The 18,055-nt window shown below is 65.8% G+C and overlaps 2 protein-coding genes across 2 annotated transcripts; one reads left to right on the forward strand and one right to left on the reverse strand.

The window, feature by feature from the left end:
• The first annotated feature begins 8,643 nt into the window (after window positions 1–8,643).
• Window positions 8,644–9,746, forward strand: PTH2 (parathyroid hormone 2). The gene is made up of 3 exons (XM_030545036.1): window positions 8,644–8,689; window positions 9,044–9,164; window positions 9,414–9,746. The coding sequence occupies exons 2-3, from the start codon at window positions 9,052–9,054 to the stop codon at window positions 9,730–9,732; spliced, it is 432 nt and encodes a 143-aa protein (XP_030400896.1). The 5' UTR covers window positions 8,644–8,689; window positions 9,044–9,051; the 3' UTR covers window positions 9,733–9,746.
• Window positions 9,747–12,557: 2,811 nt separating this feature from the next.
• LOC115641750 (galanin peptides-like) lies at window positions 12,558–17,514 on the reverse strand. The gene is made up of 6 exons (XM_030545111.1): window positions 16,884–17,514; window positions 16,071–16,148; window positions 15,795–15,849; window positions 14,000–14,089; window positions 13,854–13,928; window positions 12,558–13,364 (listed from the first exon to the last, which is right to left on the reverse strand). The coding sequence occupies exons 2-6, from the start codon at window positions 16,146–16,148 to the stop codon at window positions 13,312–13,314; spliced, it is 351 nt and encodes a 116-aa protein (XP_030400971.1). The 5' UTR covers window positions 16,884–17,514; the 3' UTR covers window positions 12,558–13,311.
• Window positions 17,515–18,055: the final 541 nt, after the last annotated feature.

Below are 18,055 nucleotides of genomic sequence, written 5' to 3' on the forward strand. Positions count from 1 at the left end.
GGGTGTTGGCCCCCCCGCTCCCCAGACCCCAGCACCCCCTGCTGGCCTCAGCCCGCACCCCAGAGCTCAGCCCCCCTACTGGCCCCCGAACACCCCCTAGCACCATCCTGGGGTATCGGCACCAGCCCTGCAAGCCCCGGGCCCCGGTGCGATGGCGTAACCATAACTACGGTGGGGGCCCCCGGGGACTCCCCCCTCCTGCTCCTGGTTACCAGAGTCCGTTGTTGGCAACGTCTCCCTGGGGGCTGGCGTGGTACCCACCCCCCCCAGAGCAAACAAAGCCTCTTCCCAGCCCCAGGCGCTAGGGGGCACCGACTGCGGGGAGCAGGGCAGCTCAGCTGGGGGGGCTGGGCTATGGGGGGGCTCAGCAGGGGGCTGGGCTATAGGGGGGCTCAACAGGGGGCTGGGCTGCAGGGAGCGGGGTGGTGGCTCAGCAGGGGGCTGGGCTATGGGGAGTAGGGTGGAAGCTCAACGGGGGGGCTGGGCTATGGGGGGGCTCAGCAGGGAGCTGGGCTATGGGGAGCAGCGTGGAGGCTCAGCGGGGGGGCTGGGCTATAGGGGGGCAGGAAGCGAGGGGCTCAGCAGGGGGTGGTCTCCACCCACCTTTGATTCTCCTTCAGACACCTGTCCCCCATGGCAGACTGAGCGGGTCCCCCCAGCTCTTCCTGCCCCACCCCCCTTCTTACTCTCCCCTCCCCCCAGCTGGAAATGCGAACCAGGCCCCCCTGCCAGGCAGGCCCTGGCCCCCTTGTCCCTTTGGGGGGAGCCAGACCAGGCTGTTCCCCCATCCCCACTGAGGTGTCGAGGTTACAGCTGCCTCCTGCTGTGTGTCACCCTCTGTCCCCCCCAAATTTGGGGTACCTACACCCCCTCTCCCCTCATCAACCCCCCAGGATGGACTTGCACACCACCCCTTTAAATATATGGGGGGAGCGTGACAGCTCCAGCCCCTTTGGCATTTAAAGGGGTACACGCCCACCTCCCAAAATGGGGCACTGTCCCTTTAAATAGCTGGGGGAGGGGGAAATCAGCCTTCCCCCCAGATCTCTAAGGGGTGCAACCCCCCAAACAGATTCCCCACATAGAAATTGGGGCACTGGCCTTCTAAATACATAAAGGCAAAAGTGTGGGGGGGTCCCCGCTCTCCAGCCCCCCCACCCCAGCCAGGATTCCCCCCAGAGCAGCCCACATGGCGGGGGGGGCTCCATGTTACCCCGTGTCTGACTCACCTGGGTGGGGGGCAGAGAGCAGGGGAAGCTCGAGCTGCCGCTGGGAGGGAGAGAGACACAATGAGCCAGGATGGGGGGGCAGCTCCTCCCTAGCAGCCCCCCCGGGATATGGGGGGGGATGACGCACGTGCTCCGGGGCGGGGGGGGGGGGCACAGGTGCTGCTAACAACCCAGCAATAACAACTGTGGCCCAGCCGCAGCTTCTGGGACTGGGGGGCTTGGTGAGCTGGGGGGGCAGCTGCCCCATGAGCCCCCCAGCCCCGTGTGAGCCATCCCGGGTGCTCCGGGAAGTCAGGGTGGGCTTGGCACAGCCCTGTGACTCTCACACCCAGGGCTGGTGAGGGAGACCCCCCCAGACCGGCTTTGGGGTGAGCCCAGTGTCAGAAGCAGCTGTCCCAAGGTCCCGAATGGGACCCGGCCCCGCAAAAACCTTCATGGCCCAGCGCCCCCCAACAACGCCAAAGGGGCCAAGAAACCTCAGGCAGGCAAGAGGCAGCCAGCACTTGGGGGCCAAAGCACGGAGCAGGGTGAGCTCCCCCCCAGCACCACCAGCTCAGCTGCAAATAGAACCCAGGAGTCCTGGGTCCCAGCGCCCCCCTGCTCCAGCCACTAGCCCCCACTCCCCTCCCAGAGCTGGGGAGAGAACCCAGATGTCCTGGCTCCCAGCCTCCCCCCCCCAGCTCCAGCCACTAGCCCCCACTCCTCTCCCAGAGCCAGGGAGAGAACCCAGGAGTCCTGGCTCCCAGCCCCCCGCCCTGCTCCAGCCACTAGCCCCCACTCCCCTCCCAGAGCCAGGGAGAGAACCCAGGAGTCCTGGCTCCCAGCCCCCTGCCCTGCTCCAGCCACTAGCCCCCACTCCCCTCCCAGAGCCAGGGAGAGAACCCAGGAGTCCTGGCTCCCAGCCCCCTGCCCTGCTCCAGCCACTAGCCCCCACTCCCTTCCCAGAGCTGCAGAGAGAACCCAGGAGTCCTGGCTCCCAGCCCCCCGCCCTGCTCCAGCCACTAGCCCCCACTCCCCTCCCAGAGCTGCGGAGAGAACCCAGGAGTCCTGGCTCCCAGCCCCCCGCCCTGCTCCAGCCACTAGCCCCCATTCCCCTCCCAGAGCCAGGGAGAGAACCCAGGTGTCCTGGCTCCCAGCCTCCCCCACACCCCAGCTCCAGCCACTAGCCCCCACTCCCCTCCCAGAGCTGCGGAGAGAACCCAGGAGTCCTGGCTCCCAGCCCCCCGCCCTGCTCCAGCCACTAGCCCCCACTCCCCTCCCAGAGCCAGGAAGAGAACCCAGGAGTCCTGGCTCCCAGCCCCCCGCCCTGCTCCAGCCACTAGCCCCCACTCCCCTCCCAGAGCTGCGGAGAGAACCCAGGAGTCCTGGCTCCCAGCCCACCTCTGCTCTGACAGCTACACCCCGTCCCCCAGACTCCCAGGCCCCACGTTTGTTTGGCTCTGTACGGCCCCTGGGAGGATCCCTGTCTCTGCGACACCTTCTCGGGGGGAGGGGGGCTGTCTCTCCCGGGATTGAGCCCTGGCCCCCAGTACCTGGCTTTTCTGTGGGGCCCCCAGGGGTCCCCTTCCTGGGTCTGACCGGGAAGCATCCAGCCCCCCCACCCTCACCGTGCACATCCTGCAGTGGGGCCGCCTGGATGGGACCCCTGGGGAAGCCAGGGGGCCCCACCCCACAGCCAGCCAGGACTCCCAGCCAGCGGGGAACGCAGCAGGGTTACTAGCCCAGGAATTGGGATAAGGGGGAACGTCCCTGTCACAGGCTCACAGGTCGTGCCCACTCGTGGCCCCATGCGGGGAACCCCCTTCAGTGCGACTTCCCTTCTCGGGGGGTCCGCTCTCTCCCGGGGTCAGGCCCCTCCACCTGCTGCAGCCTCCCCTGTCTGTGCCGTGGGCCCCTCAAGGAGTCCCCTCCCTCCGGACCCCCCAGGCCTCCACCCCCAAAGGGACCGATGCCCCCCACTCTCCGCCCTCTTCTCTAGCCCGGAGCGACTCAGCCAGCGTAACACAGGAGGGTTATTGAGCGTTGAACCCAGCACAGGAAACTCTCCAGCCTCAGGCCTGGCCCCCTCAGCCCAGCACGTCCCAGTCTCCCTGCACCCAGGTGGGCTCTGCCTGCCCCCCATCTCCAGCCCAGAGCCCCCCTGCTTCCCAGCTGGGCATCTGATACCCCTCAGCCCCAAGCCCCCTCTGTCCATTGTCTTCTCCCCAGGGAAACAGTGTCTCCTGGGCTCCTCTCCTGTCCCATCCTCTGGCTGGACCCGGCTGCTCAAGTCACCAGGGTCCTCCCCCCAGCCAGAACCGGCTGCTACTCCTGATCTGGGTCTCCAGGTCACCAGTCGCTGGGGTCTCCATCCTCCAGGCCATCGGCCGGGGTCCCAAGTTCCCTCTCTGGGTCCTCTGTGCCCACAATCTCCCTCTCCTCTCCCCTTGTTAAACCCGTAACACCCGAGGACACTGAATCCCACCCCCTTGGCATGGAAGCTACTGGAAACCCAAGGAAAAACCAAGCAAGTCCCCCGCTTCGTCAACGTCTCTCACGGGTCAGTAAGTGGGGAAAGACAGGAAACAAAGAAGGGGAATAAAGGGGCAGTTTTCAGACTGGAGAGAGGTGACTAGTGGGGTCCCCTGGGGGGCTGCACCAGGCCCAGCACTGCCCAACAGGGGCACCAGGGAGCTGGCTGAGGTTGCAGCGGACACAAAATGACTCAAGCCGGGTAACCGTGGCACATTACAAAGAGGCCGAACCGGGGGACCGGGCCACGAAACGGCAGATGAAACGCAAAGAAACAGTGGAAACACAAGCCCAGGTTGCCGTGGAACCTGCTGGGGGCTGGTGATGTAGAAGGACTTTTGCAGAATGTTTAATGTGAGTGCTGTGTGCCTCAGTTTCCCCATGTTCCGCACCGTGACTGAGGTGGGGAGAAGAGGCTGGTTGGTCGCTGCACAGACCCAGGTGTGACCGACACCGGCAGGCTGGGACCAGGCCTAGAAAACAGTGGCCTAACCCCCTGCCCAGCCCCTTGGCACCCAGGAACTAACACCCGTGGGTGGCCCCTGGGTAGGGAGCCCAGCGTATACTAGCAGCTGACAGACAAAGGGCTGGGGGCACTGGCCCGACCTAGCCAGCCTTGGGCCTAAGCCAGGACTTTCCACTCTGTGCCCAGACCCCCAACGCCCCCCCCCCCCACGAGTCACTCCCGAGCTGGGGGGTACTGGCTCCCTTGGGGGGTCTGTCTGCCCCTAGGGTACTTGCTGGGGGGCTCTAGGTTCTGAGGGTGGGTCCTAGGGGGCAGGAAGCTGAGGGGCTCACCCCCCTGATAGTAACCCCAAGGGGGCTGCCAGGGTCCCCCTGAGGGCTGGGCGAGAGCACCAGGCCCGTGGATCTGAGCTGGGTCGGACTGAGCCGTTCCCACTCACCAAGAGATCGTGGAGGCCCCGTGGCCAGTTCTCTGAAAACCTGCCCCAGAAAAGTAAGTGGACGCAGGACCCCCAGGAAAGGGAGAGAAGCCGGGCAGGATCCTGTCAGCGGTTGGTAAACCCAACACCCACCCACCCCCAGCACAGGCAGCTCCAGGGATGACGCGGTAGCAGAGATCTGGTAAAACTGGAAACGGTGCAGAGATGAGGCCCAGGAGTGATCTGGAAGATGGAACAGCTTGGATAGGACACATTAAAAACCAGGGACTTCTCCGCTGTGACGCGGGGAGAGGGAATACGCTGGGGTCTGTAATATCAGGACTGGTGTAGAGAAAGTCCTGTTTACCCCCTCACCTGGTGAGATCCAGCAGTCATGCAATGAAATCAATAGACAGCAGGTTTAAAACAACCTACAGGAAGCATTTCTTCACCCACCGCGCTGCCAACCTGGGGAACTCCCTGCCACAGGATGTTGTGAAGGCCTGAAGTGTAGGTCCAATGCTGGCTATTAGCCAAGAGCCAACCCCGTGCTCTGGGTGTCCCTGAACCTCTGACTGCCAGACGCTGAGATTGGACAGATCACTTGAGAATTGCCCCAAACCAGGAACCCCACAGGAGCCTGGGGGCCAGTCAGTGGGGCCGGCCCAGCACAGCAGTTCTGCTCATTTCCCAGCACTCTGGACAGACGGACGGACACTGGGAGTAGGAAGCCAAGAGTTTATTGATGCGGCGACAGGGAGTTCACCCAATAAGCGAGGGGGGGCCCCCCCAAGCAGGAGGTGGTGGCATCTCTCCAGCCAGCGGGGGTCAGCGGCGCCCCAGGACCAGAACCAGCCCCATGGCAGCCAGCAGCAGCAGGACGGAGACACTCAGCAGCACAGTGAGGATCACCCTGCCCCCCGAGCGCCCACCGGGGCCGGGCTCCATGGCACGGAAGCTGTGGGGGAGACCTGGGGGGGGAAAGCCACAGGGGCAAGGAGGCAGGGCTTAGTTCTGCCATGCAGGGGGAGGGGGTGTGGCCAGAATAAGCCACACCTCCAGATCTGGGAGCCAGTGCCCCCCAGAGGGGAAGGCCCAGTGCCCCCATTCCCTCCGCCCCCACAAACTGCTCTCACCTCGTGTCTCAAAGGGTCGGGACCAGTTCGTCACAGCCACAGGGGTCACAGCTTGGCCGTACAGGGCAAACCGCACCCTGCGGGAAGCAAGGCAGCTGGTTCTTACGAAGAGAGAGAGAACCCAAGAGTCCTGGGTCCCAGCCCCCCCCGCTCTAACCATTAGATCCCACTCCCCATTCCCACAATCTCAGCCCACCCCAGACACTCCTATATGCTGCCCCCCCCATCACCCCACAGATTCAACCCTCCCAGGCAGCACCCCAGGCCCCTCATCCTGCCCCCCCCCCCATCACCCCACTACCTGTAGCTCCGGCCAGGGAGCAGGTCCCGGGTGCAGGTGTCATTCAAGCAGGCCAGGACTGGACCCACGTCATAAGCAAATTCCCGTGGGAGGGGGGACTCCTCAAACAGGGGGCTGCAGGGGGGCACCAGGAAGCCCTGGGGCACCTTGTAGGTGGCATTGTCCCCTGGGGGAGATGGCAACATGAGTCACAGGCCAGGAACCCAGGAGTCCTGGCTCCCAATCCCCTGCTGTAACCACTAGCCCCCACTCCCCTCCCAGAGCCTGGGAAAGAACCCAGGAGTCCCAGCCCCCCCACTAACCACTGGACACCACTCCCTTCCCCGTACCTGAAGGTTGTACATGCACCTGGATCACAGCTGATGCCCGGGGTGCCTGGCTGGGGTCCACGCTTGCTTGGCGCCATTGCTCATAGAGGCAGTACGCAGGGCACAGGCGCAGGACAGTGGAGAGGCGGGAGGATTCGGAGTACAGCCTCACGGGGTAATCTGGGGGGGGGGGGGCACAGCGCAAGTGAGATCCTGCCCCTGCCCAGAGCAACCCAACTCCACCCTGAGCCAAGGAGAGAACCCAGGAGTCCTGGCTCCCAGCCCCCCACTCTAACCATTACACCCCACTCCCTTCCCAAAGCCAGGGAGAGAACCCAGGAGTCCTGGCCAGGGGTCAGCTGAGGCCAGCCCCCTCCTCTCTACCGCCAGCTGCACGGGGAGGGGGTGGGGGTGCTGGGGGCCCCCCCCAGGCCAACTCACCCAGGGGAGGCAGCAAGGCTGCCCCCAGACTCAGCCAGAAAAGAGGGAAAAGGGCCCCCAAGCACTGCTTCCCCATCGCTGCCACTGCCCCAGCCACTGCTACCATGAGCTTCCCAGGGAGGGGGAATAAATAACCCCTGCCCCCATCAGGGGCAGCTGGGTGGGGTGGGGCGGAGCCCCCAGGGCTGAGATTTAAAGGGGAAGAGACACCTCCACCTCCACCCATGTGATCCTACTGTGTGCATCCTGGGGGGACTCATCCCCCTTCCCCACCCCCTGCCCCCCATCCCTCTGTGTGCATCCCGGGGGGCTAATCCCCCTTCCCCACCCCCTGCCCCCATCCCTCTGTGTGCATCCCGGGGGGCTAATCCCCCTTCCCCACCCCCTGCCCCCATCCCTCTGTGTGCATCCCGGGGGGCTAATCCCCCTTCCCCACCCCCTTGCCCCCATCCCTCTGTGTGCATCCCGGGGGGGCTAATCCTCCTCCCCCAACCCCCTGCCCCCATCCCTCTGGGTACATCCTGGGGGGCTCATCTCCCTCCCCCCATCCCTCTGTTTGCGTCCTGGGGGGGACTCATCCCCCTCCCCCAACTACCTGCCCCCCATCCCTCTGTCTGTGCCCTGGGATACTGATCCGCCATCCCCAACCCCCACCCTCCCCCATCTGACTGTCTCTTCCCTGCAAGGGGGGTTAACCCCCCATTTCCCCTCCCCAACCCCCCACCAGCCACTGGCAGCGCCCCCCCTCCGTATCCCTGGTCGCTGTGTCGCTCCATTAATTTAACGAAACGATTTTCCCCTTTGGTCCCCCCGCTCTCCAGTCCCAATTAGCCGCCTGGGGGCGAAGGCCGGGCGATTGATATCCAGCTTGTCCGCCTGGCGCTGTCTGCCAGCCCCCACTTCCCGACCCGGCCCCTCCGCCCCACGCTGGCCTCTCTGGAAATAACCCAGCGTCGGCTGCATTCACGCCCCCCCCCCGCGATCAGCCCCCCCAGGATCCGTCCTGGGGCTTCAGAGTCAACAGGCCCTGCAATGCACAGAGAACCCAGGAGTCCTGGCTCCCAGCCTCACCCCCCCACCTCTAACCACTAGACCCCACTGCCCTCCCAGAGTCAGCAAGATAAACAGGTTTCGGGGGGATGAGGGTTTTCCTGGGGCTGGGCCACCTGAGCTGGGGCCCTTGTGACATGGGCCTGGGGCAGGCGTCTCACGGGGTCCCACGATCCCCAGGGCCCCACTGCCCCTCGCCCACGGGGTACTGCGGCCCCCCAGAGTGGGCGCAATATGGGGACGGTTGCCTCTGGGCCCGCGTCCTGCAGGACAAGCCCCCCTCCCAGCTGGGATATGCCGCCCAGCCCCCCTTTCCCCACCAGCTCGTTAGGGTGCTGGCTAACGAGTCCGGCGCTAATGAGCCCTGGAGAGCGAGACACCCCTCGGAACCACCCACTTGCCATCGATAGCCGGCCCGGCCGGCAGTGAATCACGGGCGGGGGCCAGGGGCTTCGTTAGCGATGCCGTCTAACGAGGCCTTCGAGCGGGGGAGGGGTGGGCAATTAGGAGCCGCAGGCCAAGGGGTCCCTCCGTCCCATCGACTCTGAGCTCCCAGCCCCACCGCCGGGCGTCAGATTTGGGGGTCCCAAGAGCCCCCCTCCGGCTCATTAACACCTCAGTCAACATACGGGGGTGGGGACCCCCCCCAGCTCAGCAGTGGTGCCATCGATCCGCGCCCCCGACACCCCCGCCAGCTGCTCGGGCCTGCGTCATGCCAGGAGCGGGAAGGGAGGCTGGGGGGGCTGGCAGACGGATATAAATCGTCCCAGGGAGCTGGGGCCAGGGAGACGGGGGGTTGCTGGGCCGTGAGTCGCTTCGGGGATCACAGGTAACCTGCGGGGGGCACTGTGGGATCGGGGGCTGGGCTGGGGTTCGGGGTTCAGCCTAGGGGGGCACCATTGGGCTGGGGGAGAGGGGGCTGGGTTCAGCCTGGGGGGCGCCATTGGGCTGGGGGAGAGGGGGCTGGGGGGCTGGGTTCAGCCGGGGGGGCACCACTGGTTTGGGGGAGAGGGGGCTGGTTTCAGCCTGGGGGGCACCGCTGGGCTGGGGGAGGTGCTGGTACCAGGCAAGGTGGGGGCTGGGAGCGGAGGAGATCTTGGACTCAGCTGGCTGGGGAGAGGCTGCAGGGGGGGCAGGTTCTGTCTGTGTCCAGGGGGCTCTGACCCTCTTTCCATCCCCCCAGGGCTGGAGATGGACGCCCCGCCTGGCGCTGGGAGAGGTCTGGTCCCTGTCACCTTCCTCTTGGACTGCTCCTTGCTCCTGTGCTCAGGGGCACGGCTCCCCCCATCGTATCCCCCCAACAGGTACAGACCCCCAAGCCACCAGACCCCACCCCCCCTCCCAGAGCTGGGGAGAGAACCCAGGAGTCCTGGCTCCCAGCCCCCCCCCCATTCCGACCACTGCATCCTGCTCCCCTCCCAGCGCTGGGGAGAGAACCCAGGAGTCCTGACTCTCAGCCCCCCTTGCTCTAACCACTAGACCCCACTCCCCCCCCCCGAGCTGGGGCGAGAACCCAGGCGTCCGGGTCTGTCTCTCTCTCTCTCTCCCCCTAGGCTGTGGACGCGGGATGCCCCACAGGACCTCGCTGGCCGACCCCCAGCTTGGGACCTGCAGCTGCCGTCCATCAGCCTGCAGGACTGGAGCCTCCGAATGCTGCCCCGAGAGGGGCGAAGCAGGAAGTCCCGCCTCTGGAGCGGGCCAAGCCAGGAAGTCCCGCCTGCGGAGCTGGCCCCAGGCTGGGGTGGGAAGAGGAGCATCGTGGTGGCGGACGACGCGGCTTTCCGGGAGCGGAGCAAGATGCTGACGGCCATGGAGCGCCAGAAATGGCTCAACTCCTACATGCAGAAACTGCTGGTGGTGAACCCCGACTGAGGGGGGGTCCCGCTGTCCAGGGGCTGCGCGCCCCCAATAAAAGATCTTTGCTTTCGGTGTGCTGACTCAGACCCCAAAGCCAGGAGCCGGTGTCTTCATGGAGGGGGGGGTGGAGGGAAGGGGGGGTGGAAGGAGGGGTCTGTGGGGCTGGCTGACATATCTGGAGGTGGGGGGGATGCAGGGATGTGAGGGGTGGGGGCATGGAGGGCTGGGGGGCTCTGTGTGGGGCTGGCTGACATATCTGGGGCTGGGTCCAGCTGGATTCCATCCCAGTCGACGCCCCCCCCCGTGCTGAATCCTGGGGACCATGGATGGAAACACTTGGAACCAACGACCCGAACCGGGGGGACCCTGCCTGGGTTCCTGGCCTGCCCCCCGGGACTAAGCCTGGCTCGAAGGCCGGGGGGTGCTGGGCTCCCAGGGGCTGGATTGGGGGGCGCTGGGCCCTGACGGTGGCTGCCCTGCACGTCCCGTGTCAGCAATGGGAACGAACGTTGGGTTGGGGTTTGTGGGTGAGGAGAAGCTGCCCCCCCAGACCATCCCCCTCCTGTGAACACAGACGGACGCGCACACAGACAGACGGACGCACTGGCACGGACTCACGGGTCGTGCCCGCTCGTGGCCCCGTGCGTTCCGGGGGGGGAACCCCCTTCAGTGCAACAGCCCTTCTCGGGGGGCCACTCTGTCCCGGGGTCAGGCCCCTCCACCTCCTGGATCCGCACCTCTCTGAGCCTCAGCACGTCTGTCACTGCCGTGGGCCCCTCAAGGAGTCCCCTCACTCTGGACCCCCTGGGCGTCCACCCCCCGAAGGGGCCGATGCCCCCCACCCTCCACTCTCTTCTCTAGCCCGGAGCGACTCAGCAGCGTAACACGGGAGGGTTTATTGAGCGTTGAACCCAGCACAGGAAACTCTCCAGCCTCAGGCCTGGCCCCCCTCAGCCCAGCACGTCCCAGGCTCCCTGCAGCCAGGTGGGCTCTGCCTGCCCCCCATCTCCAGCCCCGAGCCCCCTGCTTCCCGGATGGGCATCTGATACCCCCGGCCCCAAGCCCCCCCTCTGTCCATTGGCTTCTCTCCAGGGAAACAGGGTGGCCTGGGGCTCCTCTCCTGTCCCGTTCTCTGGCCCCTCTGCTGGACCCGGCTGGTCAGGTCACCAGGGTCCTGTCCCTGCAGCCCATTGTCCTCCCCCCGGCCAGACCCGGCTGCGACTCCTGAGCTGGGTCTCCGGGTCACCAGGGCACCAGTCGCTGAGTCTCCATCCTCCAGCCATCGGCCGGGGTCCCCAGTTCCCTTTCTGGTCCTCTGTGCCCACAAACTCCCTCTCCCCTCCCCTCGTTAACTCGAAACACCTGGGGAAACTGAGTCCCACCCCTCGGCATGGAACCCACTGGAGAACCAAGGAAACAACAAGAAAATCCCCCATTTCGTCACACACAGACACAGACGGAGGCACAGACCTCCTCCCCCCGTCCCTGGGCAGCGGGCGTGTCCGTCTTGTCCCCCCTCCAGCTGCCTCCCTGGGGAGCAGCTCCGCTCCAGGCTGTCAGGGGGTGTGCGTTACTCATCCCCCCCCACTTCCCCCCTGCACAGCCGGACGGGCCCCACGCCACGGCCCCCGCTGGGCACAGAGAGCCGGGGGGGGTGATGGGAACCCCAGTGCAAAGCTGCACCCATGGGCCCTGCAGAGAGACGCAGATGCCAGGTGGGGGGGGTGGCACGGGGATGGCGAGAGAGAGAGATGGTGTGGGGGGCTCCCCAGCCAGACACCAGGCTAATTGCTCGTTTGCTGCTGCTCCTCGCAGGCTGGTCATTAGGTGAGGAGCAATTTCCAGCCCCCGGAGTGACCCCAGGATCAGAGCAAGTTACCCCAAGCATGGCTGGCTGGGGGAGGGGGCCGGGAATGGGGCGAGAGGCCTGTCCCCTCTGGGGGGCGCAGGCTCCCATCCAGCCCCAGGGCAGGGGCCCTCTCTGCCCCCTGCTGACCATCGCACTCTGCCCAGCCCCCCCCCTCCAGACAATCCGTGGGACAGGTGAGCTGTTGTCCTGGTGATTTCCCATAATAGTCTGTGTGTGCCTCAGTTTCCCTACGAGCTGCCTGGTTAGCTAGCGGTGGGGGAGACGGTGGTTCACTCTTTGCAGTGACCCAGAGCCCCAGGTGTGACTGAGCCTGGCAGCCTGGGCCCAGCCCGGCCCGTTGGCACCCAGCAGCTAATGCCTGCGGGTGCCCCCTGGGCAGGGAGCCAGGCGGGTGCGACCAGCTGGAGGACGAGGGGCCAGGGGTGGGGGGTTGCTCCGTATGGGGCTGCTGGGGGGGAGCTGGGGCACTGGCACTAAGAGGTCGGGGGGCTCTGGGCTCGGGCTCGACCCAGCCGGGCTTGGCTGTAATTTCTGTTCTCGGCGCTAACCCAGGACTCTGCTCCGTGCCCAGACCCCCAACAACCCCCCCATAGTCCCCCCCCAGCTGAGTCATTCCCGAGCCCGGAGCTGGGGGCCTGGCTCCCTCTGGGGGGCCCGTCTGCCCCCAGGGCCCATCCCGGGGCACTTGCTTGTGCAGCATGACCCGGGGGGGGGACTGCAGGCTCCGAGGGTGGGTCCCGGGGGTGGGAAGCCATGGGGCTCACCCCAGTGAGAGTGACCCCCAGAGGGCTGCCAACACACAGATTCCTGCTGCATCACTCCTAAGCTTCTTGCAGGGACAGGGAGAGAACCCAGGAGTCCTGGCTCCCACCCCCCCCACTCTAACCACTGGACCCCACTCCCCTCCCAGACCCAGGGAGAGAACCCAGGCGTCCTGGCTCCCAGCCCCAGCCCAAGCACCACACAAGAATATTGAGCAGTGAAATATTTATTGGCTGGTTGCTTAGGGTGACCCTCCCACCTCGAGACAGGGGTCTGGGGAGGGTCTGATCCTCCAGGATCCCTGCAGGATTTGGGGGTCCCCGGCCCCGTCTGTGCCCTCCGCTGTGGGCCGCCAGTGGTCCCAGCTGCCATGCTCGGGAGCGTTGGGTCGACATCCAGCTCGGGGATGTGTTGCAGGGAGGCGCTGGGTGCAGCTGTGTCAAGTGCCCCGTACTGCAGAGTGGGAGTCTCCCCGAGGTCCGCAGCCCCGTCACTTGTCCCACATGCAGCATGATGACTAGAGCATTCCAGGGGGCCATGGGAGGGGAAACTGAGGCAATGAGTGACGGAGAAGGGACGTACCCCCAAAGGCACATGGGGAAGCAGTCGCAGAGCCAGGGAGAGAACCCAGGAGTCTGGGCTCCCAGCCCCCCTGCTCTAACCACTAGCCCCCACTCCTCCGCCACTATCACACTCAGGGCAGGAAGTGGAATGGGGTACCCGGGGGCAACTCCCCCTGCTTGGCCAGGGGGACGTCACACTAAGGGGCTGGTGGCAGCAAAATGGGAGGGGGGAGGGGCCTGCGTGGGAGGCCAGAAGGCGGGGGGGGTCCCAGGTCGAGGGGGCAGGTGAGGGAGGGCTGAGCATGTCCACACCAGGGCAGGGGGCGCTGCTCTGGGGTGTGCACCCGTCACCGTGAGGGGGGGCTCCTGGCACAGGCAGATTGGTGGGGGGACAGGGGGCTAGGGCTGCCCGGCGGCATCGGGGAGGGGCAGACGATCCGGGGACCCCAGCTCTGCAGGAGGGAAGGAGACAGAGACCCCTTGATTAGCTCCATGGGCAAGTCCTCGCCTCCACCCCAGGGACGATGTGAGAACCCCGGCGTTCTGGGTCCCAGCCCTGCCCCCGCTCTAACCACTAGACCCCACTCCCCTCCCACAACCAGAGAGAGAACCCAGGCATCCTGGCTCCCAGCCCCGCCCCCCCCACTCCCTGGTTCTAACTACTAGACCCCACTCCCCTCCCAGAACCAGAGAGAGAACCCAGGCGTCCTGGCTCCCAGCCCCGTCCCCTGGCTCTAACCACTAGACCCTACTCCCCTCCCAGAACCAGAGAGAGAACCCAGGAGTCCTGGCTCCCAGCCCTGCCCCCCACTCCCCAGCTCTAACCACCAGACCCCACTCCCTTCCCAGAGCCAGGGAGAGAACCCAGGAGTCCTGGCTCCCAGCCCCCCGCCTTTACCCACTACCCCCCTCGCCCCCCCGGGCCCGGCCCTGGCACTCACCTGGAAGACACAGGGAGGAGAAGAAATCCAGCAAGGTCTGGAGGCCGCGCTCAGCCGGGGGGCGCAGGGGGGCACCTGGAGGAGAGCAGGGCAGGTGAGTGGGGTGAAGAGAGGGGCCCTGAGGGGATTGGGGGCCAGGGACTCACCATCGAACTCCACCTCCAGCTGCACCGGTTCCTCCGCGGCCTCTCGCTTCCCGGCTAAGGCCCCCTTATCCATCAGCGGGCGGTGGGCATCTGCGAGAGAGAGGGTGAGGGGGGCGGGGCTGCGGGCCCGGACGCCTGGGTTCTATCCCAGCTGGGGAGGTAGGGTCTAGTGCTTAGGGCAGGGGTTGCTGGGAACCAGGACTCCTGGGTTCTCTCCCGGGGGGGGGCATCACAGCAGGGACGGGGAGCCAGGATGCCTGGGTTCTCTCACAGGTGGCATGGGAGGCGCCATGGCCGGGGGCGGGGGACGGGACAGGGATGCCTGGGTTCTCTCCCAGGGCAGGGGGGCGGCATTGTGGCAGGGGAGCCAGGATGCCTGGGTTCTCTCCTGGGGGGGGGCACGGCACAGTGGGGAGTGGGAGCTAGGATGCCTGGGTGGGAAGTGCCAGGACGCCTGGGTTCTCTCCTGGGGGGGAGGGGGTGCCAGGACACCTGGGTTCTCTCCCGGGAGAAGGGGGGTAGCCAGGACACCTAGGGGGCGGGGTAGCCAGGACACCTGGGTTCTCTCCCAGGGGGGTGGGGAGTGCCAGGACATCTGGGTTCTCTCCTGGGGCGGGGGTGCCAGGACACCTGGGTTCTCTCCCGGGAGAGGGAGGGTAGCCAGGATGCCTGGGGGGGGGGGTTAGCCAGGACACCTGGGTTCTCTCCCAGGGGGGTGGGGAGTGCCAGGACGTCTGGGTTCTCTCCTGGGGCGGGGGTGCCAGGACACCTGGGTTCTCTCCCAGGAGAGGGAGGGTAGCCAGGATGCCTGGGGGGGTAGCCAGGACACCTGGGTTCTCTCCCAGGGGGGTGGGGAATGCCAGGACGTCTGGGTTCTCTCCTGGAGGGGGGGGGTGCCAGGACATCTGGGTTCTCTCCCAGGGGGGTGGGGAGTGCCAGGACATCTGGGTTCTCTCCTGGGGCGGGGGTGCCAGGACACCTGGGTTCTCTCCCAGGAGAGGGAGGGTAGCCAGGATGCCTGGGGGGGGGTAGCCAGGACACCTGGGTTCTCTCCCAGGAGAGGGAGGGTAGCCAGGATGCCTGGGGGGGGGGGTAGCCAGGACACCTGGGTTCTCTCCCAGGGGGGTGGGGAATGCCAGGACGTCTGGGTTCTCTCCTGGAGGGAGGGGGTGCCAGGACACCTGGGTTCTCTCCCGGGAGAGGGAGGGTAGCCAGGATGCCTGGGGGGTGGGGGTAGCCAGGACACCTGGGTTCTCTCCCAGGGGGGTGGGGAATGCCAGGACGTCTGGGTTCTCTCCTGGAGGGGGGGGGTGCCAGGACACCTGGGTTCTCTCCCAGGAGAGGGAGGGTAGCCAGGATGCCTGGGGGGGGGTAGCCAGGACACCTGGGTTCTCTCCCAGGAGAGGGAGGGTAGCCAGGATGCCTGGGGGGGGGGTAGCCAGGACACCTGGGTTCTCTCCCAGGGGGGTGGGGAATGCCAGGACATCTGGGTTCTCTCCTGGAGGGGGGGGTGCCAGGACACCTGGGTTCTCTCCCAGGAGAGGGAGGGTAGCCAGGATGCCTGGGGGGGGGGGGTAGCCAGGACACCTGGGTTCTCTCCCAGGGGGGTGGGGAATGCCAGGACGTCTGGGTTCTCTCCTGGAGGGGGGGGTGCCAGGACACCTGGGTTCTCTCCCAGGAGAGGGAGGGTAGCCAGGATGCCTGGGGGGGGTAGCCAGGACACCTGGGTTCTCTCTGGGGTTGGCAGCAGCCAGGACGCCGGGGTTCTCTCCGGGGGGGGGCGGGGGGTACTCACGGGGGCCCAGCAGGTAGCCTGCACTGTTCAGGGTCCAGCCACGTTTGTCTTTGAGCTGCAGAAAAAAAACCCATTAACCGAGTAGCTTTGCCCCCCCCATCTGAGCTCCCCCCGCTCGCACACTGGGACAGCCCAGGACCCCAGCAGAGGCCTGGTGGGGATCGTACCATTCAGGGGGCCCCGGGGGCCCAGGCACGACAGGTGGGGATGGAGGAGACAGACAGGGGGACACAGGGGGAGGGCTGGCAGGAACCGGGGGCTGGGGGGGGCTCTCACCATCAAAGGGATCCCAGCACATTCGCCCAGCAGCCCCCACAGGATCAGAGAAATGCAGAGCACAGCAGGGGTCCCCATCTGTGAAAGAGAGAGAGAGAGAACCCAGGAGTCCGGGCTCCCAGCCCCCCCCACCCCGTTCTATCCACTAGAGCCCTCTCCCCTCCCGGAGCTGGGAAGAGAACCCAGGAGTCCGGGCTCCCCCCTCGTTCTATCCACTAGAGTCCCCTCCCCTCCTGGAGCTGGGAAGAGAACCCAGGAGTCCGGGGTCCCAGCTCCCCCCCTCCGTTCTATCCACTAGAACCCCCTCCCCTCCCAGAGCTAGGATAGAACCCAGGCATCCGGGCTCCCTCTATCTCTGCCCCCCAAATGCTGTTCATCACACAAACGCCTGGTTTTACCCCCAGCCCAATGCATCATGGGATATTTCTGTCCCTCCCCCCCCCCGTAAAAAAAACCCCTCCTGTCCTATTGACCCAGCCCGGGGCTCCCCGCAACTCTGCCAGTGCTGCTCAGTCCCAACCCACAGCCCCCTGCTAACCCAGCCCAGGGCTCACCCCAACTCTGCTGGTGCCCCTCACTCCCAACCTGCATCTCCTGCTAGCCCAGCCCTGCCGGTACCCCTCACTCCCGACCCCCAGCCCCTGCTAGCCCAGTCCTGGGCTCCCCCCAGCCCTGCCGGTGCCCCTCACTCCCAACCTGCATCCCCTGCTAGCCCAGTCCTGGGCTCCCCCCAGCCCTGCCGGTGCCCCTCACTCCCGACTTGCAGCCCTGGCAGTAGCAGGGCCCGATTCTGGGGGGCTTGGGGAATCTCACCTCAAATTCTGCCCCACTCTGGTTGCAGCCGGTGGCTCAGGCACTGGATTTATAAAGGGCAGGGGCAGGAGGGGGGGGGCAGATGGGTGCGTCATGCCTGGGGGGTGTAGCTAATCGCCCCCCACGGATTGGGGGGGGTAGTTCATTTCTTTTGCCTCTAATTTTCTTTACCACTTAGTCAGAAAATGGGCCTGAAAATTGGTGTAATTAGCTCTAATTGACTGCAGCGCATGGGGGGGCAGGAGTGGGGAACTGGGGGGATTCTAGGGGCGGGAGGGGCTCAAGGGGAAATCGGCGGGGGCAGCTGGACACCTGGGTTCTATTCCAGGCACTACCTGCATTGATTGATTTTGTCTGGGGGGTTGGGCTAGGGCGACCAGACAGCAAATGTGAAAAATTGGGACGGGGCTGGGGAGTAATAGGAGCCTAGATAAGAAGAAGACCCCAAAATTGGGAGTGTCCCTGTAAACCTGGGACATCTGGACACCCTAGGCTGGGCACGGCTCGCCAGCCTCAGTTTCCCCGTTACTGAAATGAGGTTAATGAGCCTGGTCCTGACCCTAGGTCTAGGGTGACCAGATGTCCCGATTTTATAGGGACAGTTCTGATTTTGGGTTTTTTTTCTTATATAGGCTCCTATTACCCCCCACCCCCCTCCTGATTTTTCACACTCGCTGTCCGGTTGCCTCTGTCCCATCCCGCTTTAACCACTGACCCGACCTGCCTCCCCTCCATTAGTGAGGGAGAGAACCCAGGAGTCCTGGCTCCCAGCCCCCCTGCACTGGACCTCACTCCCCTCCCTGAGTGAGGGAGAGAACCCAGGAGTCCTGGCTCCCAGCCCCCCTGCACTGGACCTCACTCCCCTCCCTGAGTCAGGGAGAGAACCCAGGAGTCCTGGCTCCAAGCGTTGGCAGAAGGCCCTTTATTCTCATTAGGGAGGCTGGGTAAGAGCCTCAGGCCTTGTCCCCATCAGCACAATTAGAGCATCCGTGTGAATCCTGGCCAAGAGCCCAGGGCACCTACTGAGTGCGTCAGTGACTTCAGGGGCTCGCAGACACATCGGGGGGTGGGGGCAAGCAGGGGCTGCGGGTCGGGAGTGAGGGGCACCGGCAGAGCTGGGCTAGCAGGGGCTGCGGGTCGGGAGTGAGGGGCACCGGCAGAGCTGGGGGAGC

The sequence above is a fragment of the Gopherus evgoodei genome, unplaced genomic scaffold (genome assembly GCF_007399415.2).
Source record: "Gopherus evgoodei ecotype Sinaloan lineage unplaced genomic scaffold, rGopEvg1_v1.p scaffold_35_arrow_ctg1, whole genome shotgun sequence".
Lineage (NCBI taxonomy): Eukaryota > Metazoa > Chordata > Testudines > Testudinidae > Gopherus > Gopherus evgoodei.

Excerpts from the sequence above, each read along its gene's own strand:
- PTH2 (XM_030545036.1), top strand. The coding sequence starts at position 9,052 with ATGGACGCCCCGCCTGGCGCTGGGAGAGGTCTGGTCCCTGTCACCTTC. Across the intron at positions 9,165-9,413 it reads CCATCGTATCCCCCCAACAG|GCTGTGGACGCGGGATGCCC; the intron begins GTACAGACCCCC and ends CTCTCCCCCTAG.
- LOC115641750 (XM_030545111.1), bottom strand. The coding sequence starts at position 16,148 with ATGGGGACCCCTGCTGTGCTCTGCATTTCTCTGATCCTGTGGGGGCTG. Across the intron at positions 13,929-13,999 it reads GCTGGAGGTGGAGTTCGATG|GTGCCCCCCTGCGCCCCCCG; the intron begins GTGAGTCCCTGG and ends GCTCTCCTCCAG. Across the intron at positions 13,365-13,853 it reads CTCCTCCCTGTGTCTTCCAG|AGCTGGGGTCCCCGGATCGT; the intron begins GTGAGTGCCAGG and ends TCCCTCCTGCAG.